Genomic DNA, 23806 nt, shown 5'->3' with positions numbered 1-23806 from the left:
CATTGCTCCATCTGGACAGCTGCTGTCTGACTGTGAGGCTGCAGGGAATTGTGGGTTAGTCAATGTGAGAGGATGTCAGTGACGGAGACGCTCCGGCGCACAGAGAGCTGCATCATTCTAACCTGGAATCAATACGGCTGAACGGTGACGTCCACACATCTGAAACGCACTCTTTTTGACTTCCCCTCCCTTTCTTCATCCTCTCTCATCTTCCCATCATCCTCGGTCTCATCATTCTTCTACCTGTCCTCCTCTGCTTTGTCCCTCCCCTTCCCCTTCCCCCCACTGGTGCCTAATCTGTGCGGTCTCTCTCTCTCTCTTCCTCCCGCCACTCCCTGGCCGGCGTTACAGTGATGCTGTCCTGGCTGCCTCCCAAAACCTCCACTCCTACAGCTCCCGCCAACCCCCCCCCCTCCCTATCCACCCCGATGCTATAAATACCCGGCATCGGTGAGTCATCGCCTAGACATATCGGTTGCTGTTCCAGCCCTCCATCTTCCATCTCCCCCCACCCCACCCCACACACACACCTCCAATCCCTGGCTCCTCTGCTCATGCTCATACCAGACCTCACACGTTTGCTTGTGCCCCAGCCCTCCCCACCCCCACTTTGGCCCTCGCATCACGATGACCCAGCTGGCCGGTGCCTGGCGAGCGGAGGCGTTACCGAGAGCAGCCAAAGGTCAGTTTGACACCACTGCAAACAGATGAATAACAAAATCAGCGGGGGGCCACACCAAATGAGGCACACATATTAAAGCAACCGACTAACTCCATAGCACAGGTTTTTGTTTTAGCTCACACAAGTTTAACACTCCAACACTCTGATCAGGCTGTTTGTCTGCATGTTTACACTCTATCATGTCTTATAAGGAGCTAATCACCAGGGAAAGTACTCAGTCAGTGATATGTTGAACCTTACATCCATGTTATCACATCAAAATGACATGAAAATGAAGGAAAATATTGAAATATGATCAAACATAGTGTGTATACATTATACATTATTTGTGATACTTAATGATACATTGAAATACAATAACATATAATATAAATATTGTATTATTCCAAAGGTTACATATCAATCCCAAAGTGAACTACTACTCGACAACTAAGTCTTACTCTTTTGTTGCTTTAGCTTGAAAAAGTTTGAATGTAATTTGAATTGGCTTTCACTTGAAATAGATTATTTTTCTCCACCAAAAGGGAAACAGAGAGATCACAACACATCACAGTTCATCATACTGTATTTTGTATTTTTAGATCTAATGAGGTTTTCACACAGATGAAGCCGTGTGGGGGTTGTGTTATACTCAGCTGAGTGGATATGAGCCCCCCACTCAGATGTAATTATTGTCAGTCTCCACCCACCCCTCACCTCTCACCCCTCCAGACTTATGAGGCTGCTCTGCTTCAGCATCCTTGAGTAAACGCCAATATGGCTTATTGGCTCACGCCGGTGTGTACACAAAGCAAACACACAAATAAGGGTTTCTGCACATGTCGGAATAAGGAGAAAGGATGGAGAGAGAGAGAGAGAGAGAGAGGATAAAGTTGAGGACTGAGATGTTTGAGAACAAAGAGAAAAGAGCCACACACACACACACAAACACACACACACAGATACAGCTTCACCATCACCATAAAGACACCAAACCACATTCATATAAAATGGAAGATGTGGATCTGGATGCTGTTGTTGTTGTTGTCTCTGTGGTAGAGCCACTCTGCTGTGTGTGTGCGTCAGAATCAGTGGGCTAATGAAGGCAGCATTATGCCTCTGACTCACCCACTGGTCCCACAGGGCAGGGTGGAGGAGAGGAAGAGGGGAGGGCGGCCTTCATCATCTACTGTTTCATTTGAACTGATGTGCAAAAGAAATGCGTTTTAAACACGTCTTCTCTGAAATAGATGTTTCATTAATCAGAGAAACAGACGGAGTGCCGACTTCTTTGTGACGTCTAAACGAGCAATACTCTGACTTTAATTCTAGTTGCTCAGTGAATGAAATGCTGCATTCATTCAGTTAGATTTCTCTATGACAAACAAAGGTTTTATAAATTTGCCACACCTTATGTTGGAATGTTTTACGTATATTAGTTAGTAATAATAATAATAATAGTTTACCAGTCAAGAAAAGTTGTAAGAAATTGTTAACTTACCTGCACCAAGACTGTATTTATTATAATTGTAATTATTTAGAATGTGTATTATGTGTAATAAACCAAAAGTGCTTTTACATACACATGCAATACATTACTTAAGTAAAATGCTGCAGTCTTTCTTTCTTTATATCAGCATATTACAGAACAAACTCAGTCAAAACATAATTTTCAGATTATAATCCAGGCATTTTTTATCAGTTTTAGTTGAATATCAGTGTGATTAGTGAGATTAAATCCAAACCTTTGCCAATATAAAATACCTTTAGAATCCTGACAGCTGCCGACGTAGAGCTCACACAGAACAGTGAAGACTGAATGATCTTTGTCACTCTGCCAAGCTGCTGCAAAGCGCACACGCACACACACACCGAGCTGGCAGGTGTGAATGGGAGAGTAGTGTGTGAAGAATAGAATGCTCCGGAAATGAATGGAAAAACTTCATTGATCTCTAATTCAACATCTTCCGAAAGACGTTCCAACACATTGCTGAAAGGAATCAAACCTTTTATTTACTCACTCTGAGGTCAACTCCCAGAACTGCGTGTTCTGCGCAGTCCTTCACAAACCACACACACAGACAGAGACACACACACACACACACACACACAGGCCTTCGTTGCCATGGAAACTCTGGTTTGAGATCATAATCGAGTGGCTGATCGCAGTAGTCACGTTGTCCCTGATAAAAAAAAAAAAAAGGTGAACAACACAAACGCACAAACGCCAATATATACAACACAAGCTTTTATTTCAGTCCATACATTTCAAGGCCAAATCACAAATAAATAAGGAAACAGAGACACTTTGCAGTAACCCAACTGGCCGGGCCACTCAACCACAGAAAACCAGAAATGACCCCAAAAATAGGTCAGTAACAAAGATTATTAAATAGGTTAGGAGGAGGCTTTACACCTGTACAGGTACTTTGTAACATTTGAATGAACTTTGATCATTGATTCCCTCCCCCTCCCCCGCTTATTTACAAGCCACAACTTCATCGGAGGAATTCATCTTTACAACGGGCCGCCATCTTTTTGCCTTGTCAACAAAACGCGAGGAGTGCTTCACATTCTTAAGATGGCTCGTGTGTGTGTGTGTCTGTGTGTGTCTCAGAAGGCCACTTTAAACGAGGCAGAGGGGAAGTAGCAAAAAATGTGGACTTTTCATTGATTTTCGGGGGCGGGGGGGAAGAGTGAGCATCAACCTCATTGTTAGTATTGTGAGCATGATCCTTCTGTGTACCTTTAATAACGCCCTACGTCATCGGTGCGAGCGAAGCAGGATTTGGCGTCGCGGCAGTTGTGGAGTGAACTGCCACTTTGGAGAAACAAAAACAAAAACAAAACACGCGCGCACACACACACACACACTGACCCAAAACACTTGGAAATAAAGACACCTGCAGTGATGTCGTTAAGAGAAAGAAAGCCCACGTTGTCCAGGGCAGTTGAAGACGTCTAAGTACTGTAGATCCTTACAGTATATTCATTGCACATACAGTACAGTATCATACACACTAAACCATATGAAGGTACAGAAATGTTACGCACTATTCTGGGGGCGGGGGATTCATCCTCATCCTCACCTCAGCGGGTTCACACCGTTACACTTACACACTCATATACTGTATAAAGGAGAGAAAGTGTGAAGAATTCTTTTCCAGCTAAGTTCCGTCCGGAGAACTTCTTCAACATCTCTCTCCCTCTCCCTCTCTCTTTCTCTAATGTATATTCAAGTACTTTGATACAGTTGCACCTCTTTCATCATGCAAAAGAAAAAATGGTTTCCTGTACAATGCCAAATATCAGTGTTACCACTTTTACACTCTTCAAAGAACATTTAATGCCACGGCGGCGGCGGCGGCGGCGGGGCTTCATCTGTGTTGCTCTGCCGCGCTCTCGCTGCCTTCGCTCCTACCTGTGCTTCCTACGCCCCCGCACTCCATCCCCGCTACTACAACGTCCATGTGGATCCGAACATTCAGTCAAACACTGTGGAGGGGCTGTACATGCGTGTTAATGTTGCGTTCCGTGTATAAATATTGCACATTCATTTTGGATTTCTTATTCGAAGACAAAAGTAACAGAAACTGGACCTCTCGTACAAAAAAAAGAAAGGAAAAAAAGAGTAAAAACGAGTACAGCTGCACCACAAAGGACGGCAAGAGCGACTAATGGAGGCTAAACGCACAGTGATTACGGAGGGAAGGTAATGGAACTACATTTCGGGGGGGAGGGGCTACGTTCCCTTGGAGACATCTGTACGGGTGTATTGGTTTTGACTGAAGGAATGTGTGGCAGTTGTGTGAGCGAATAATCAATAAGACACAGGCCGTCCAGGCAGCGGTCACTTAAACAATGGAGAGGAAAAGCTCGCCTCTGCTCAGAAGGCCCGAAAGCTGATTGGACTGAAGTCCGGATCGCTTCCATGGCTGCCAAGCTAAGACTACCGCCCCAACTGAAACCGACCCGTTACCGTTCACCGTTCAGGACTGGACTTGCTCAGAGACGAGTGTCAGTGTCCCCTTCCTATCCCACTGTAAGCTCACTTTGGGTTGATCAATGCTCCTTATTAGTAAAGAGGGCTGTGCGACTAGAGTGAAGTCATTTGTCCCGACTGTTTCCACATTGGAGGTAGCTGTAGCATGTAAACATATAGGAAAACAGGCAGAGGAGGAAATCTAAATTGTTCTGAATCTCATCAACAACATAACGGTGATATTAGAGAGGACAAAGTGCCGTTATGTTGAGTCAAAGCTACGACAAACCCCGGATATTTTGTATTTATCGATCCTATTCACTGCTTTTGGCGACATTGCCACATGATTTGCAGAGTAAAGGGGGCGGAGCTGGTTGATGCTGGTGATGATGTAAGTGTAAGTGCTGTAAACAAAACCGCAAATGTGCCGTCAGAAGTTATATTTTGCGGTGTAATACTACAAGGCGACGGCTCCAGAAGAAGCGAGCGGAGTCACCGAAGTTTGTTTTTTTTGTTGCCAGAGGCTGAAGGTAGTGAAGAAAAACACGGCTAGTTTGAGTTCAGTTTAGGTTTTTTTTGGGTGCCGGATGAGGGCCGTTAGTATGGGACTGGGCGGGGCGGTGTAAGTCTGAGCTTGGCATCATGTTCCCGCTAAGATTCAAACTTTAGGGCGTCGACAAACGAGGGAGCGAAAGAGACAAAGGCGTGTCAACAAAAGTACAGACGGCATGACATAATGACCATAAAAAGATAGATAAAGGTAAAGAAATACAAAGCCTATACAATACAAAGTACAAAAAAAAAATACTTGACGACATCACAATGTTCAATCTCTCGTGGCTTGACGACATTGTTTACGTCACGCACAAAGACACTCAAAGCGGGTTTGATGAACGCGAAACCAAAACCACAAAGCAGAGAGGAGGTAACGGAGATCCCTTCTGAGTGCTACGTGGAGAGCGGGAGGGATCCCTCCGTCAGGCCCCCCCCCCCCGGACCTGCTTACCTCCGCACCCTGCCAAGGTATCTGCACCACCGGGACCGCGCTGGGCCGGCAGAAGGCTCCGGAGAGCAGCGGGGGAGCGGGGGAGCAAGGGAGCGAAGCCAAGGAGAGGCCGTGTTGACATTGATCCAGACGCCTTTAGTCCGACACCTTTCATTTCAAATTGTCACGGTCCGACTTCGTGTGGTTGTCAACAACTCAATAGGGCAAAAGACAAAGAAACAAAAAAGGAAAAGCCATCAAATGAGAAGGGTGAGCGTGTTGCACCGCGGGGGGTCTGGGGGGTGCATCCCATTTCTCTTACTTCATATCGGCCTCCGTCGCTGCGAGGGACAGAAATCGATCGGTGCGACTTCATTAAAGGTTCAGATTCTCTTCATTCGGCCCGACAGGAGCAGGAGGGGCGAGAGAGAGAGAGAGAAAGAGATGGAAGCCATACATCAGGCGGAAACAATCACTCGTCGGAGAATATCGCAGACTCAATCCTGCAGCTGCTCTGATTCATCACCGGAATACTGCAGTTATGTCAGAACTGCGAGGCGCGGACGGACTCATACCCACGCTGCATCGATCGGACGGATCAACCGGGGAGATTTGAAGTGGATCGCAGCTTTGAAGTGATCAAAAATCAATCTTTAATGAGCGGCTGACTAATAGGCGGGAGAGCGTGTGTGAGGATGCCGAGTGAGTGACGAGTGTGTGTGTTTGAATGAATCTCTAGTTTCTCCCATGATTTTACACATTTACCATTGTTGTGTAGGATTTAATGATTGATTTAATAATCATTTTTCAGTCATGTGGGAGGGCACAGTGTGTGTGTGTGTGTGTGTGTGTGCCCTTATATGTACACAAACGCAGAGGCCGCAGGCGCATCGGTTCCTCACTTCCCCAACTCGTCACTTCCTGCAGTCGCTACTTTGCGTTTCTTACTCGGGAGGAGGCCGAAGAGCGAGTGAAGGACGCGAGCGAGGAATGTGTCGAGACTGCTGAAAAAGAAAATTGGGATGCACCCCGTCTGGTTCTGTAAGGGTCCTTCTGCCTTTGACGAAACAACATCAAGCTGTTTTTCAGAGTTTCTTTCCCTTCCTTTGATCGAAGTTGAGTGCAGGAAAGCAGAGGAGGAGGCAGAGGCGTGTGTTTGCCTACGTGTGTGTGTTAATATACCTGTATCAATGTGTGTGTGTGTGTTACCTGTATCATGATTGACTTCTCTCCAAGTGGTCCTGATTATGGTTTCCGACTTCCTTGTATACACGTGTAAGTATCCTCTATATGTGTGTGTGTTGTAGGTGTGTGTGTGTACTTGTTCTGGAGTGTGGATGTGTTATTTTCCACCATACAACCTCTCAATGTCCTCTTGGTAGTGTGATTTGAGTTCCTTCCGTTTCAGTTTGAAAGCGTCAGTGACCAAGCCCGTTTCTGGCGTCCAGGCCTCGGCGCTCAGTCGGATCTTCTTCGGGATCTCAAATCGCTCCAGTTTTGCTGGATGGAGGAGGAGAAAGTCACATGTCAGACCCAATATCAATCTGATATTCTGATTAGAAAGCAACCCTGCGAGTGGAAAAGTCCATCAAAGTGACGGAGGTTTGGTCCTGACCTGAGATGGCGGCTTCTGTGATGATGCGGAGAACCTCCTTCTCCATCTTGGAGTTGTTGCAGATCTCCTCCCATGTGCCCCTCACCTCCATCTGCTCCGCCAGGACCGTGAGCTGTCTGTGGTTGGGCACCACAAAGCTGATCACGTACGACTGATCGCTAGAAAACACGGAACAGAACAGCACAACAAATGAAGACTGATCAAGTTGGCGGCTTGTTTGTTTTTTTTACAATCTGAGCAAAGTCGTGCACCGACGCTGCGTGTCTCAACTCTGCTGCGTGTCAATAAGTGTCACATCTAAGTGGATTGGAGCCCAGACCTCAAGCTGCTCTGCTCTGAATGATCAGAGTCTGGGAGGAAATGTCCAGAGAGCAGCAAAATGTCCTTCTGAAGGTGGGGAGGAGAGAGCATGACCGTACTAGAATCAATTCAACTGTAAACATTTTGGTGTTTTGGTCTCATTATCCTTACGTCTCTTTCATTCCATTTGAGGCTGTGTGGATTATGGCACGTAGCTGGAGTGGAACTGAGACTGTTACACTTTACACTTGAGTTGGATTGTGTGTTTATCAGTGGGATTTGAAAACGCCACAAAGGAATGTGTTATGACAAAAGGAACGTGTCTATTCAGCAGTGAAGGTTAAGCCTGGACTGCAAAAGGGAATACAAATCTTAAGAAGGGAGATAAACCTTCATTTGTGTGTGTGTGTGTGTGTGTGTGCAGCTTTGTACCTGTTGGCATAGGCGCAGATGTTGTCTATGAGTGAGCAGTTTTTCAGAACAGCCTCCACTTTGCCCAGAGAGACGTATTCGCCCGCTTGCAACTTCACCAGGTCCTTCTTCCGGTCTATTAGAGGAGAACACACTCATTACAATCAGAGCTGCACACTTATACAACACACACACACAGACACAGACACAGAGACTAGAGCTTGTGAATTTCTTACCGATGATTTTGAGGCATCCGTCAGAGTGGAACTCGCCGATGTCTCCGGTGCAAAACCATCGCTGGCCGTTCTGATCCACGAAGAAGTCCTCGCGGTTCTTTGCTTCGTTTTTGTAGTAACCCATGGTTACGTTGGGGCCGCCGATCACGATTTCCCCCCGCGGGTTGGGCTTGTCTGTACTGAAGTAACCACCTAGAAGGGCGCAGAACAAATTGTTTAGGAAGAAACTACAGACGCCGGTGTTGCTTTCTCTAACGTTGTGTTCTCCATCCCACGTACCTTCTTCCCAGTCTTTAAGCGAAATCTCTGAACACACCAGCGGAGCGCCTACCCGTCCAGTGCTGTAGTCCCAAACTGCAACACATCAGATAAGAGATTTGCATGTCAGCTGTCTTTTGTCATTTTTCCAAAAGGCAGCAAAATCAACTTCACGGCCTCTTACGTTCACTGATGGCGCCGGCGCCGCAGGTCTCGGTCAGGCCGTAGCCCTGCCCCACGGGGCAGCACAGGCAGATGTTCATGAAGCGCTGAGTGGCGGCTGAGAGGGGAGCGCCGCCTGAGAGCAACACCCGCGTGTTCCCTCCCAAAAGCGTACGCACCCGCTTGAAAACCAGACTGAGGGGAAGGGAAAGGAACAAGAGAGAAAGATGAAGACAAAGTCGCAATCCATGACTCGCACACGCCAGAAGGCAATGTCCTCCTCAGTCAATTACTGTGCTGAGTTTGGTGTTTGCTGGTGTATCAAAAGCGGCAAATGTCCACCTGTCACAGAGAGGTGTGCTGTAGCCTTTGGAGATCTGCTCCATCTTGTAGTTGTAGGCCAGCACGAACAGCGACTTCTGGAATTTGCTCATCTCCTCCACTTTGGTCATCACGTTCTTATAAATGCGATCCATGATCTCCTGCAAATGCAACGTAAGTCAAAGAAATTAAAGTAGCATATAAAACAAGACAACATGAAACGGCAAATGTAAGAATTTACACTGGGGACTGGAGATACAGGATCATGTGGTGACTTACCGGTACAGCTGCCATGAGGGTGGGTCTCAACATGCTGGCATCTCCTTTACTGCCCTTTTTGATCTTGGTAGACTGGGGAAACATCAGCAGAAGGACGCGTCAGCTTGGGCAGCAGCTATAGAGGCATTTAAGACATGAGTACATTTGGTTTCTGCACTGACCTGGTCGGCGAGCGTCTGAGGGGAGGAGAAGCCAATTCGACAGCCGTGAGAGACGCACACCAGTTCAGCGCTGAGCTCCAGGACGTGGGCCAAAGGCAGGTAGCCGATGTAGGTGTCAGTTTCACTGCCGGGCACAGAACAAACAGCTTTTATGCCACTGTTGACATAACGGCGACAGGTATAACGCAAACAAGGCTGCGCCTGAAAAGCGTGACAGCTTATAAGTTGGCGAGAACAGTTGATGCGAGGGAGTGATTCCCCGCGCGAGTGGAGGTGACAAGAGGCGTAGCAGCCAATCTGCTCCTCGCTTACTTGAGATTAGGGATTCGCTCAGCCATGCCCGTGACGCCGGCGATGATGTTGCCGTGGGAGATCATGACACCCTTGGGGATGCCTGTGGAGCCGCTGGTGTACATGATGACGGCGATGTCTGAAGACTCCGGCTGTCTGCGATCCACCGCCACTGCAGACGAAAGAGTGGAGAGGGATTAATGGATCACACACACAAGTACTAGCATTATTATGTGTGATAATACAGTATACTGTAATGTATCTTTACTGAAATATAGAACAACATACTTGATCAACCATCTCAAGTATCTCTGGCCTAATTAGTCAAATTAAATGTTTCAAACAACTCTAGTATAACCAGGCCTGGATGATTTTTGTTTTTGAAATGATGTATTTGCTTTTAATCTTTATCAAAAAGGAAAAAAATACAACTACTGTCCATTTCATCTAATGTTTGCTGCGATGACGTTGCTGCTCTCATCTGTCACCGCATTAATCGGTTATCCTCTGACTTTTAGCCGTTTCCTCCAAAGGCAGCCAATGTCGGCGTGTCCCCATTTCCCTGCCAACATCATAAACCACAGACACACTCACAATTGTGTGGTTTGGATCCCATCTCCGTCACAGCGTCCATGCTGTAGACCATGATACCTCTGGGCATGTCTGGCCAACTTGTGGGCTTGGTATCGACTACGATGATATGCTGGAGCCTCGGTACTTCACACACTATGGCCTTGTTTCACATGTTGGGAGGGAGAGCGAAAGGGAAAGAAAGAGTAATGACAATATGCAAACAGAACAGATCTCCTGCCTTCACGAGCCAACGCAAACAAGCAGCCGGTAAATCAGAGTCATGTTAGTCAAATTCAGTTATTTCAATTGGAGGCGAGGCGCAGAGATTAGCTCAGTGAAGCTGACAAAATGGAGACAAGGCGGTTGCGTCCAGCATAGCAAAGCAGGTACCTTGAGACGGCTCTGGAGGAAGTCTTTGCTCGTGATGATGTGTGTGACCTCTGTCTCGTTCAGACCGTGTGCGATGGCCATGGGTCCAAGTGTGGCGTACAGGGTCACCACTGAAATCAAAACACAGTCGCCGGGTCAATCGTGGCAAGTACTCAATACATCTATCAATATCTGGATGCATGTTGACTCACGTGGGAAGTTGTACATGAAGCAGGCCTGTGCCGCCACGACCCACTCGGCTCTGGTCTCACAGACGATGGCGATGTTGCGCTGAGGCTTCTGGCCGAGAGCTGCCAGGCCGCTGCCAAAGCACTTAGCTGCCTGGTAGGCCTCCTCATACGACAGCCAGTTATACTCTCCCAAGATGACCTACACACAACGTGCATATAAGCTGAACCAGCCAAAAACTACTGCATGGCCTTTATGGGTCGGGCCACATTAGGATAGAAGCATTCAGACACATTCAGACGCACTTCGGGGACAACTTGAGTCGATGGGATTCGAGCGCGACTAATCAGATTTATCACAGATATATCAGCATAAATAATATGCATCATTTACTTACACTGCTACTGCCATCCTTAACAATAAAGACCTGTAAAATAAACCTCACCAGCCTCTTTGACAACCTAGTTTGACTGAATGACGGCTGATAGACTTGGATGTATTTGTTTTACCCGTTATTAATGACATCGCCCTGAACTGCTAACATGCTAATATGAACATGGACAACCAGCCTTAGCATATGTGCCCTCTTCTAAAACACAATATGAGAACAGTAAGATGAAATGATGCCTGACACAGACTGAGCTCAGGCCTGAGTGCTACACACACCGCAGGCATTAATCTGGGCTGCAATGCTGACGCTGTTGAGTTCGATGAAGGTCTGGTGTCACTGCTGTTCAGGCAATAACACTATTCATAAGCAGCCCATAAGCGCCCTCTAGGGAGCGTTTGCCATGTTGCAGGGCTGGCGAGCTCTTCCACCCACATTCCTCACATTAACCCCAGTGACAGACTGCACAGCAGGCACATCCTGAAGACTACAAACAGGCTCAATCTTTGTTCCCAACATTTCACCTAATATTGAAAAGATTTGTCAAAAGGACATGTGACCCGTTAGAGTCTCTCTCACCTTCTTGAAGACCTTGCCGTTAGGTTGGAGCTCATCCTCCTCACTGAGCAATACCCGGGTGCCCAGACAGTCTCTCTTTGGAAATTTCTTAGCAGCGTATTCAAACATTTTGTCCAGTGTATCCACCGCGGGGTGCAACCCTGCCACCAGCTTCTCTAGGCTGTTGGTGGCTCTGTAAGGCCCTGCTGGGTGTCCGCTGATCGAGTGCGCCTTGATACGCCGCGACCGCTCCAAGTTGGTGCCAGCTCCGGAGAAGAAGTACCAGGGTATGAAGGTGATGACAGAGTAGACCCAGACCACAGACCGGAAAACCTGCAGCAGCAGAGGGTTCATGTCCTCCTTCAACTTCATCTTGGAGGATGAAGTCACAGCTCAGGGGTGTTGAGCCGAGACACCCGGAGAGGGGGAGGAGACGAAGAGGACGGACGGGAGGTAGATTGAATTGTGTGAATTGTTGGGTATTCTGTACAACAAGTCAACCACACCTGCAACACAGAGACATCATGGACAGATTTAGAACAACACAGTCTCCATCAAAGCTGCATCAACAGGGGTATAATGGCAGCCAATGTGAGCAATATCAGTATGCACACAAACCTGCCTGCTTCTTGGTCAATCAATAGCTGCTTGCGTGGGGACTATTCTTAGCTGCTTACTCAGTCAGCATTATTTGTCAGTTTTCCTGTCCTCTCTGTACAGTGGCCAGCCAGAAGAAGCATAACACTATGATAACATAGATGTGCCAGGTCTAACACAACTCAAAACTCTTATTCAAATGCTAATATAAACAAAAAACATTTTCTAGAAGATAAAACTTGTTTCAAATCTTCTTTGTTTAGCACTATAGCATGTGCGGTATACACATTATAGCAGCTAAGAGATGCTACTCTCCATATTTAGATCAACTCTGACCACGTCTCGGTCAGCTTGGTTATATTTTCATAGTGTAACCGGCGCTGCAGCTTGTAGCTACTGGACCCGACTGTGTTGACTAAACAGGGGAATCTGGTGAGAACCAGGGGGTCACGTGTGCGGTTAGTCTAACCCTGCTAATGTGACAGTGCTGAGAGGAATCTAACACTGTCCAGAGCTGAGCCGAGCTGCTCCTGATCCAGGCCAGGTGCTGTTGTGATGTGGGTGTAATACAGCCCGGCTGAAAGTCTTGGAGATCAATCCCTGCTGATAATACAGATATAAATTGTAATTTCTGTGGTTGAGCTGTTTCCTTGTATGGAGACTTGAAATGAAAAACACTCGACTTCAAAAATGAGAAACCCATTATCAAACCGAGTGCACTGGATATTACTACAACTGCCTTTTATTCTCATTTCAAACAGGCCAGGTTTCCTTTTCCGCTTTAAGTTTAATACAGCTCAGCAAGTTAAAAACAGTGAGCAGCATCTGAAATTGATTTTCCATCAGTGAAAATAGATTGGAAATAAGATTAAACTGTGCAGGTGAAGGAGCACCAGCTGCTGTACTTGCACACATTATACAAATATACAGTAGATGAGGCGTTTGAGAGGCCTTAGGGTGTGTTACTCAAACTACACACCTATGGATTTATGCTGATGTGTTTTATTTAAGTTTCTGTTTGTAAGCATAAAAACATACAGACTCCATCCTCTGCCAGATACACCGGCACCGGTACAGTTCTGCTATGAATCCTACTCATCTTATAACTTTCTGTTTCTGACATTGTCGGAGAGGTTTTGGTTTTACTCTATTGCGATTTTTTAGGAAGTTACTAGATAGTGATGGTGTTGCCGGACAGCAGTAGTGAAACTATTGCTTCAGTTGTAACGCCAACGCCTCTCCGACCCGATCCAAACTGAAACTGAACGCTATAAGCTTCACAAAGGCTGAAATTGTGGTGCTGTAACATCAAGACATACAGTTGTACCGGGTAAACTAGTAAATCAGTGTGCAAGTGTGTGTGATCACAATAAGAGTCATATGTCATAAAGTCAGTCTCATTCTATTAATTTGTGACACCTGTAATACTAGTTAAGTTATTGTACCTCTGTACATCAATAACACAAGCTCCAATGCACACACACACACACACACACACACACACACACACACACACACACACACACACACACACACACACACACAAGTGCAAACTCATTCAAAAGCTACTGGAACACTCTCCATGTTGAAAATGATGTTGGAACTGCAGTGTTAGGACCCTTATAATAAAAGCCTTGTTGCTGGAAGAAACTACGCAGGGTTGTTGTGCCATAAAGCTGACAGCTGCTGAGACACATACTTGTTGCCATAGTGCTGTTTTGGCATCAACCGTTTTGGCATGCTGGCCTAATTATCCAATAGGCCACCAATGGAGAAACTGTTCTGTGTTTCAGTTATTTGTACATGCTGAACACTCTAAACAGGAAGAATTGTACAATCAATCATTTCGGTGCTTTAAAACCCCAAGTTTTGCAAAGTATGTTGCAGTGTGAGTCCATCCCCTGCATTGATTGACTATCTTCTCCCCCTTAATATACATTTAAGACACTTCATTTCAAGGTTATTAACAACGGGTGTGAGATTAGAGAGACTTAAAGCAATCCTTTCCTTTTTTGTACACTACATTTTAATCAATTTATTGTAATCTTATTATATTGCCACCACTTTACGTTGTCAGAATATCACAACCATCTGCTTCTACATAAAGGCCAAGAGATTTGTATGGTGTTTGTTCTGTCATTGCTTGTATTTTCTCTTCTTTTCTCTATATTGTGTCTAATGTGAAACACACAACAATAAGGTTATATTAGAATTAAAATGTGATTATGTTAATTATCACAATTAGATCACAAAAGCATTGTGATATATTGTAGTGTACTGGCTAATGCATACATCACATGGGACTCTGTGATTGTTTACATTATCATTTTTACATCATGACTTCCTCAACAATCCGTATGTATCCGACGCATACAAGTATATACACAAATACGACATACACAGATAGGTGTATTTTCATAGGGGTTTTATCACTATATCTGCAGAAAACTAACCATACACTTCATTTTCATATAAGGAATGTGGTTGTAGTTTATTCTGGTGACTTCGCTGCATTGTTTGCTATATTATACGGTTCCTGTAGTGTTGGTGGTATCAGTTAATAGTCTCATTCCGCGTCTCGAGACATCATGGCCTCCGTAACAAAGCGGTGCAACCTCCCAACTCCTTTCCATCTGTCCATCCAGCCATTCATTCATTCACGTAGCGTCACTTTCCATCGCAGTGGGATAAGAAGAAGAGGAGGCCATTTTTGTTCTCCACGCAGACAGTCATGATGCTAACAAGCAACGCTCGCGCAGCAGCATCAAGGTTACACTAGCTGCGAGCTAAGAGTCGAAGCTAATCTGCAGCTGTTGTTGAGCCGCTGCTTTTGTGATAAAAAATGAACAGTCATCCGTACAGAGACGCCTCGTTATACTAGGTGCTACTATTCCACGTTGTTACGACGTTGATACGGGTAAGAATAACGTCACAATTGAGGCTCCGCGCTGGTTATTAACACGCAAACTCTCGCCTCAACATCTGCAAAGCATTCAGACACAGCAACGCATCCTCACCTCTTTCCTCCGCCGCTACGTCTGAGCCGTGGCGGGGTTGAATCACGTATAGTTAGCCTCGTAAGCACACCCCAGACATCGTAGTGTTATATTATATTAGCGATATATATATCAAGTTATAACCCACTCATGTAAAATGGCTAGAAAATAAATTGAAAATAGAGTAAAATAGTAAATCTATGAACATTACCGGGCCAACGCTGCCAGCCCGGAAGCGGGTGTGTGACGTCGGGACACCTCTCGGCACGCGATTGGACCGCTGGAGGTGGCGCGTGCTCGGGGGGCTGCGACGTCACGGGGGTTACTGTCGGACACAACTACGAATAAAACATTGAGCGCGGAAAATGACCAAACAGAAATTGAATTTGAGCTTTGTGTCGCAGTTCGTTTTTAAGTAGGTTATCTTTTTGATGATATTCACAAAATTCCACAGTGCTGACTTTGAATAGACCAAATCAATTACATATCCTAATGCAATACATCCAAATAACAGGATTCCATCATGAAATTGATAATGAAAACAATAGAAGAATTCCGCTCTCGTACCTGCTTGTATTAAAGCAGTGCCAAGAAAAAGTAAATCCTTGCTATTTCCTGCACATTTGCATTGATTGATGTGCCCTGATTTGAATGCAAGTCACAATAACAGACAACACTGCTTACAATAATGATTGAGCACAAATGTAGATGTATGGTCTTACAGATAGCATTAAAACTGCATTTTGAAAATGAATGAACCTCTAGTGTAACAACTTTTCTAAGAGATCATTTGAATCTGATGAGTTTGACATTAGTATGAGGTGTAAGCTGCAGAGGTGCCCTTTGCTATTAATACAAGAAAATGTGTATTTTCTGCCAGTTTTAAACTCAAGAAAGATGTGTTCATATAAAGATATTGATGCACCAGCCACTGCCAGTTCAGCTTTGTATCATAAAATAAAAGGTTCAATAAAGACATCAAAAGAATAATTGCTAGTGTGTTGTTAGTTTAAACAAAATCTATGTGTGTGTTGTCTGTTTGTCATACTGTAGATGAAGATCAGATTACTTTTGATGAGTGATTAATGCAGGCCAGGGTTCATACACAATACTGTTCAGATGTGATTAGGGGCAAACTTGAGCAATTGCTGCATGGATTCTTTGTTGGTATGTTTGCTGACACATAGAAGGGGGTGTTATCAATAAGCTATGTTGGCTGGAGGGTGGGTACCTTGGACGGGCAATTGACATAATGCTTTACTTCTGTTACTTTATGTCTTTATAGTTGCACCAGTAAATGAACGAATTTGTGAAGTGATACTGCAGAGGAAACTGACCGTCACAACAAAACCTAAATTGTGTTTACCTACATCTGTGGTCAATGATCAGTGGCGTGGCTCATCATTTTGCTGCATTCTTGCTTGTATACACCAGGGGGAGTGATGGAACAGGGTTTGTTGAGCTCTGACATGCACTGCTTGTTTGAACATGCAATAGAGAAACCTCTCTCTCTTTCATTCTCTCTGTCTCTTTCTGACATCTGAAGAAGGAAATGATGAAAGCAAAATGGGCAGGTAAGCTGTGTTTGACACTATGACCCCCTGAGTGATGATCCAGCACTTACTGGTCTTTTTGGGTGTTTGCACATGTTTTAAGCTGTAAAAGTATGTATGGAGATATTCAATCAAATGCACGAACACACGCAGACAAGTTCATGTCTTCTTCTCCGCATACACAAACAATTGGACACACGAGCGCATGATCACATGAGGAGCCAGTGTGCCTTACAGGGTGGTGATAATGGCTCTCCTCGGGCTATATGTCTCTGAGGTCATCTTCACGGGATGCGACTCATCAGAGGACAGATGTTACAAGCAAAAGGAACACTTTCATCTTCTCTGTGAAATGGCTGTGTCCAATCTGATAATGACACAAAGACACACTTTGCATGCACTTAAGGAAAATATTAAAGTAGGACTCAGGAAACGGGGAACTATATCCTAGTGCTAACTGGTTCTGAGGTTCCCCTTTCCCCTATGACAGCGTGCACTAATAGGTCCACCCCTGGGATTCACCTATAACAATCTGCATCATCTGGCTTGCTATATCTTGCTAAATACACAATGATGAAGCATTCTTTTTTTTTTGTGTATTTATTTTTCCCTTTTTTCCAAATCTGAAACAGCCTCCTGGTCCATTTGATTCCATGATAACTGGAAGTGCATTCTGATGTTTCCAGAGGGAAACAGGTAAACTAATATAACGTTTGACCCCCTGGTTGATCATGACATTTCCTGATGTCCAGCTGGACTTCAAACATGCCAGGCGACAGGAGAGAGAGGAACTGAAGGGGGTGGGATGTGGCAATGGTGGTGGTGCGAAAGGCAGGGGGGGAGAGGGGGTGGGGGTGGGGGGGATGAGAGAGGATTAGGGAACAAAAGGATCCTTCTCTGTCATCAAAGAGGATCTGCTCCCAACTCATCCCCTGCTCTGTGGCAACAGGTTTTTATTTTTTTGTTTTTGAGAGAGGGAGTGACGGCTGGAGGGAAGGATGGGATGTAGCAGGAGAAGCTGGTGGTGGGGAAGAAGGATGAGAGCAGATTTCAAAGTAATCTTTAAATTTAAGCCCTGCAGTCCTTCTGAAATGAAGCCCTCCGTCCCAGACACAGTGTTGCCTATGGCTCCCAGTGGATGCCTGCCACCCCTTCTTTCTTCTCAAGCTTTTGTCACGGTGGCATTTAATTGGCATTACTCACCGACTGGATGACCCAATGAAGGCTTCCCTTTGAGAGACCTGAAAGAGATGGATTTAAGTCCTGAGACCAGTGTCGCCCCTTAAAACAACACTAAGTACAGAGATAATGCCCACTGTGTTATTGAGATTTTTTCACAGATACCTAAACCGAATGGAGACATCGCTTTGAAATATCACATGTGATCTAATAAACCAAACACTGTGTATTGACAGTGAGGGGTTTTCAGAGAGGATGTGAATTTGGAGACTAATCCGTATGAAATGAATCACCTTCAATTTTAATTGTGCGTTTAACATGAAACCATTGAGTGTGATTGGGGAGTGGAGCGAGTCATTAGTGGAGTTTGTACTTTCTTGCAGTTTTTCTGACAAGTAAAGTAAACTAAGCCCAGGTTGCTTTCAAAGAGTTGCTTTCAAGCCTCCAGGAGGTCTGATGCGTCTCCATTGTCTCACTACTTTACAACTCTGAATATTTTAGGCCCTGTACCCAAAAGTTATTAGTCTCATCTTGTGAAGACTCATGTCCCCTCAGGGTCATTGGCCAGGGATCCCCTGCTGACCGTTGCACCATGGGGAGTCAGGGTTGGAACACTGAGATGGTCCTGGGTGGGGCAAGTTTTGCCACTGGGACTATTGAATGTGATTGATTGATTGATTGATTGATTGGAAATTGTGGTAGATTAGACCATGTAAGATTTAAATGATCCACTGCCCTATAAGCAAATTAAAAAATAGATGCTTGAATTATTATCTCTAAACATGTCGAGACAAACTAGAAATCAAGGCATCAGTACTTGTATTTGGAAATATTTGATCCACACATGTTTCATCTGAATGTAGGGCATATTGTTGTTGACCATAAGATGTAAAAATAACCCAGCATAATCAAAACTCGTGCTTCTGGAATTTCTAGCAGTCTGTGGAGCAGCTTCATGGTTTATCATTTTGTCAGATGACTCTGCTGTTCAGTTTATCTCAACAACAGAAAAACATGTTTACAAGAACAGTTTAAAAATGAGGCTTAATGTACTGTAGATTCTGCTTTTGTAAGGCCTGTTCAACATCACGCCCCACCATGAGTCTCGATCTGGTCTATAGACTGGTTGACCTGATAGCCATATGGTCATAACCACACCATACCAGGATATTAACAAGTCCATGATTGAAATAAGCCTTTAAAGTGTTTCAATCATTTGCCATATCATTAGACAATGATATCATTGCTTGGACAAGTGCTGGGGGAGATTTCTGTTGGCTAGTGGCTAACAAAAAATAATTTTATATAGGATTTGCAACAAAAATAATTTCCCCGAGGAAAAACCTTATAATAAATATATTGTGTGTACAGCTAAACAACACTGTACAGCACAGGTGTTTACTTCTTACATTTCTTGCCATTCAAAAGTTATTCGATTGCTGTTTGTTTATACAAACAATATACACAGGCAATACTTGAACTACAGAACAGGCATTTACCTTGAGCACACAGTGGATCATAGCTTTGTCCCAAAGATGCATGATATAAAAAATATAAAGTGAAGTGATACTTGACAACAACCTGTCTTCACAGTGAACAGTAATTCTGCCTGTATCAGTTCAGTCTCAATCTGTACTAGGACTCTGCTATAGGCTTGCAGAAACTGTGTTCTGAAAATGTTCTTTTGCATATCACATACCATATGTTTTCATAAGCAGATAGTATCCAATAATATCAGCTGGTAGATAGAATTATGTTTTTAAAGCAATATAGCATCATGTGAATGTACTTGTCCTTGACCCGCTTCAGTTTCGGGTCGGTACTTCACCAAGCACATTAACCAAGTCAGGATGAGTGAACACAGAGCGAGAACACTCGCACCGAACAAACAGAGCGGGCCGACGGCTGAGTGTGTAGTGTTGAAGTTATGAACAAAGATCAGGCCCAGAAATAACAACACGAGCATTGAAATGAAAGAGAAGATGGCGCACACGCAGCCGGTGGTAAAGGCGAATTGTTTGCATGTTTGTAAGCTGTCATGACTCTCCTGCGGTGTCACGGCAGAGCCTCCCGGACCCGGAGTAGCCTGGCCGCCTGTGTCTGCGACCCGCAGGCGGATCCGCTTCTCCGTCATCGCCTCCGTCACCGCGGTGTTGTCCGGCAAGTTGTAAACACGATACTCCGGCACCGGCGTCCGATGGCGGCAGAGGGGACAACCGATCCTCCACCCTCGACCCTCTCGGACGTGCAAACTGTCGAGGCACTCCTGGCAGAACGTGTGCGAGCATTGCAGCATTTTCGGAACGTGACTTTCCATGTCGAAGTAGTTGAAGCATATTTTGCACTCGTATTCCTCACCGGGAAACGACACGCATAAGTCAGTGACACAATCGCCTCCTGTTTTGACCTCCTCCGCCATGTTACGCCTGATCGGGCGACGGAACTCACCGATTCACCTCACTTTGTTTGATGATTCACAATCTCGGTTTCTATCGAAAGGGTCAGATTGGGTCAGATTGGGCTTCATCGCGATCATTGCCTAAACCACGTTTACAGCAGTAACGTAGTCCGTAGACTTGATGAATTCTCTCAATTCCCTTATCGTCAGCATGATTCGTGTGTGTCATGTGTGTAAGATAAATTCAATAGGCGTATATAACCGTATAATGCTCCTTATCGCCTGCAGAGACAATGAAGAAGACGGGGTTTGTTTTGCTTTTCAGCACCACAGACACTGGACAGCGCCAAAGAGGCCAATCAAGCACCGACACCTTCAGCTGAGCAGCAGGTCTGCGTTAAAGGGACACTCCGCAATTGTTACAGACAGTTTTCAGTGTACAAGTCATGGGGTGCCGGGTGTAATCGCATTATCAAAGCGTTTGCGGCTGTAAAGAGAGATGTGCAAAGTTAGAGAAACTAACTTTAATGGCGTCACAAGGTATAACATAGGCCTATCAAGCTCACAGAGGCAATTAACAGTTACATTAACTTATCTGAGCATATTGCAAAATAAGTCTGGCAAGAGTACAAGAGCAGAAGGCAAAGAGCGGAGTATGACAAGTGGACAATACAGACGTTTTGACATGCATAACATCACATGCCTGACAAGAATGTTTTGTATGTTGTATTCAACAGAGGTGCGATGTTGCAGTTGTAGTGTGAGAGAAAAATCAGTTGGTCACGGATTTCTACCACTCAATCTATACTTGTAGATCTAGATCTTTTTTTAAATGCCTCTTTCAAATCACCCAGCGTTTGGGAAGGACAATCAGTATGGAGGCATACAACTGCCTCTGATGGTATCTGCTGTCACTAATTGGAAATTATCCCTTTTTACAGGCTGCCCTGTAGCATCACCACCAGATGCATTGTCACCTACACAACAGCCCACCTATTTGTCAGTGTGTCAGAATCACCAGTCTATAACCACATGACATGTAACTGACTTGACTATAACAACCTCATTCAGGACTTGCTCACTGTGCTTTTTGATTTTCACATGTGAATCCATTTTCTATTTTTTTGCTGTTTTCCTATTTCCCGTCTCTCTCTGTCTGGCATATTGAAAGACCATCTGCCCTCTTGTGGCTGAAGTTATACATGCATGCCTGTGCACAGGATGCTAAACACTCCACTTACTGTATGTATGCAGGGTTAAGGAGTGCAAATTAGAATTACACATTCCAACAATATGATCACAGCATTGTAAGAATGATCCAGTAAGCAGTAATTGCGAACACAAGAGCATATATAAAAACTACTTGGATCAAAGCACACATCAATAACATCCACAAAGCAAAAGATGTTCAATGCCAACATTTTAACCTCTAACAGGATATTTGGCATACTATGGAATATACAGTATATGAAAATCTTGTAGCAGGTGAAATTAAAGACATGTATCAGAGAAGGTCCATGTCTTTTCTTCCTTTTTTTCCCTCTCTGTTTCTCCCCTATCTCTCTCCCTCTCTCTATCACAATCTATGATGCGATTTGTAATAGCCTACATTGCTGTTTGACATCATCCTGTAAGTTCTGTATGTACCTTATGACATCATTGCAACTCCAGTCCACTTGTACACTATCTATGTAGAAAGTTCAACAACAATAGTAGGGATAACACAACCTTCCTCCCTTCTCCCTATCTCTCTCTCTCCTCTTTCCCCTCTTTCTATATAAAAAAATGATCTCCAAAATATCCTACACCTGTATGCACAATGTCATGTACTATGTCTGCTTCAATAAAAACAAATTGCAAAAAAAAAAGAAGGTGCATGTCACACTGGGAGATTTAATAGTGTTGTTACAACAATGGATGCTCTTTACGTTATACTATATTGCTTGTAGTGTATCAGAATGGTTACAAATCCTGTGGTTATCATATCAATTCCAGGTGTTAGGCAACATGCACTACCACTCCCTACACACAGTGTTTCACCTGAAATAAATGAGTGATGTATTGGAGGAGAGATATACATCTTACAGGAGGTAATATTGTATGTTCACATGAGACCATAAACTCACTGTTGTCAGTCCTCAGATATTGACAGGTGAAAGAAACCCTGCATGTCCTCAGGCTCTATGTCTAACAAATGCCCCACTTGTTGTTCCCTTCATTCTTGCTCACCTGGGTGCACCTCTATGAGCCTTTGTGATGATAACTGCCCTCATTTTAAATTCCCACTGAAAGTGTTTTGAGTCGCATGTATTAACCACATCAAACACTTAACAAAACACAGCATCTTTTGCGAGCACAATGTAGCAGTAACAACCCAAGGCTACTAATTAGACAGTGGATATCCTCATGCTTAAGATGTGATGTTTATTTGAAGCTTATCTAAAAACAAAGGCCGGAGCAATCTTCTTATCTGATTCCCCTTTATCAAACAACATCTGCTCTACAGTTTGTTGCTAAACTACGTCAGGTTAATGGAGACAGATGACATATAGCCAACAATACCACATCAACAGATCAGATGCAATCAAGTTATTTTCACATGGTTTCGCTGGTTATTCTTATCCACCATCCAGATGTGTCCTGAAACTAAAAGACGGTCACATTTGAATTTATTGTGCAAAGATCAAACAAACACAGAGCCTGAATCTACTGTGGGGATAAAATGCAGGGGAAACATTGGGGAACCTGTTGAATGTGAACACATGAAGATGTAATTTCAGCAGTAAATGCTTAAGACTGTGCACTGCTCTCAGCTCTATTTAGCAGCTGCACAACACGTGCCAGAGAAATGTTATAGCCAAAGCTCTGTTTGGAATATTACAAAGAGAGGCTTGCCAGTAGTAATCATATTATGTGTCAATAGGTGCTGGTAAACGTATTTGGGTGACTGCAGCGCATTACAGCAGAAGTGACTGACATTAGTGGTGCATATAGTTCTTAGTTGAATGATTTTCCGCAGAAAAATAAAGTTTCTATGCTCTGGTCAAATGTTGTTTGACAAACACTTTATTTAAAACCAGTACAAAATGTACCAATGTGTCATTATTCAATACCAAGGGCTCTGTAGTCTTTAGTCAACTGATATCTATTTCTCAGTAAGGAATGAACGATTGGCTCTTGTTAACATTTTAATTCGTAGCTGAGCTGAAGCTTGTTAGTCCAGCACATACGTTTACTCCTTGTAGCACCTCTCACACTCCTGATTAGATAAAATCTAGGATGATCTGATTGCCTCCAAATGTCTATCTTAATTTGATCTTAATCAGGAGTACAGTGCAGCATGT

General features: G+C 44.4%; 2 protein-coding genes across 3 annotated transcripts; both read right to left on the bottom strand.

The window, feature by feature from the left end:
- Window positions 1-2894: 2894 nt before the first annotated feature.
- acsl3b (acyl-CoA synthetase long chain family member 3b) lies at window positions 2895-15594 on the bottom strand. 2 transcript variants are annotated; one of them, XM_076144657.1, is made up of 15 exons: window positions 15544-15594; window positions 11761-12245; window positions 10817-10994; window positions 10626-10735; window positions 10257-10395; window positions 9684-9834; window positions 9372-9495; window positions 9211-9282; window positions 8953-9092; window positions 8633-8805; window positions 8470-8544; window positions 8191-8382; window positions 7976-8090; window positions 7244-7401; window positions 2895-7128 (listed from the first exon to the last, which is right to left on the bottom strand). In XM_076144657.1, the coding sequence occupies exons 2-15, from the start codon at window positions 12109-12111 to the stop codon at window positions 6971-6973; spliced, it is 2136 nt and encodes a 711-aa protein (XP_076000772.1). In that variant the 5' UTR covers window positions 12112-12245; window positions 15544-15594; the 3' UTR covers window positions 2895-6970. The 2 variants fall into 2 exon arrangements, with proteins under 2 accessions (XP_076000772.1, XP_076000770.1); XM_076144655.1 differs by having other exon boundaries at window positions 15354-15578.
- Window positions 15595-19150: 3556 nt separating this feature from the next.
- On the bottom strand, window positions 19151-20483 carry LOC142994099 (RING finger protein 228-like). Its single transcript, XM_076144773.1, has 2 exons — window positions 19854-20483; window positions 19151-19195 (listed from the first exon to the last, which is right to left on the bottom strand). The coding sequence occupies exons 1-2, from the start codon at window positions 20481-20483 to the stop codon at window positions 19151-19153; spliced, it is 675 nt and encodes a 224-aa protein (XP_076000888.1).
- Between the last annotated feature and the right edge of the window lie 3323 nt (window positions 20484-23806).

The sequence above is a fragment of the Genypterus blacodes genome, unplaced genomic scaffold, assembly GCF_046128005.1.
Source record: "Genypterus blacodes isolate CSIRO-AG114 ecotype Tasmania unplaced genomic scaffold, CSIRO-AGI_Gbla_v1 ptg000029l_1, whole genome shotgun sequence".
Taxonomy (NCBI): Eukaryota; Metazoa; Chordata; class Actinopteri; order Ophidiiformes; family Ophidiidae; genus Genypterus; species Genypterus blacodes.
Note: the sequence above shows the minus strand (reverse complement) of the source record. Positions and strands in the feature narration are given on the sequence as shown.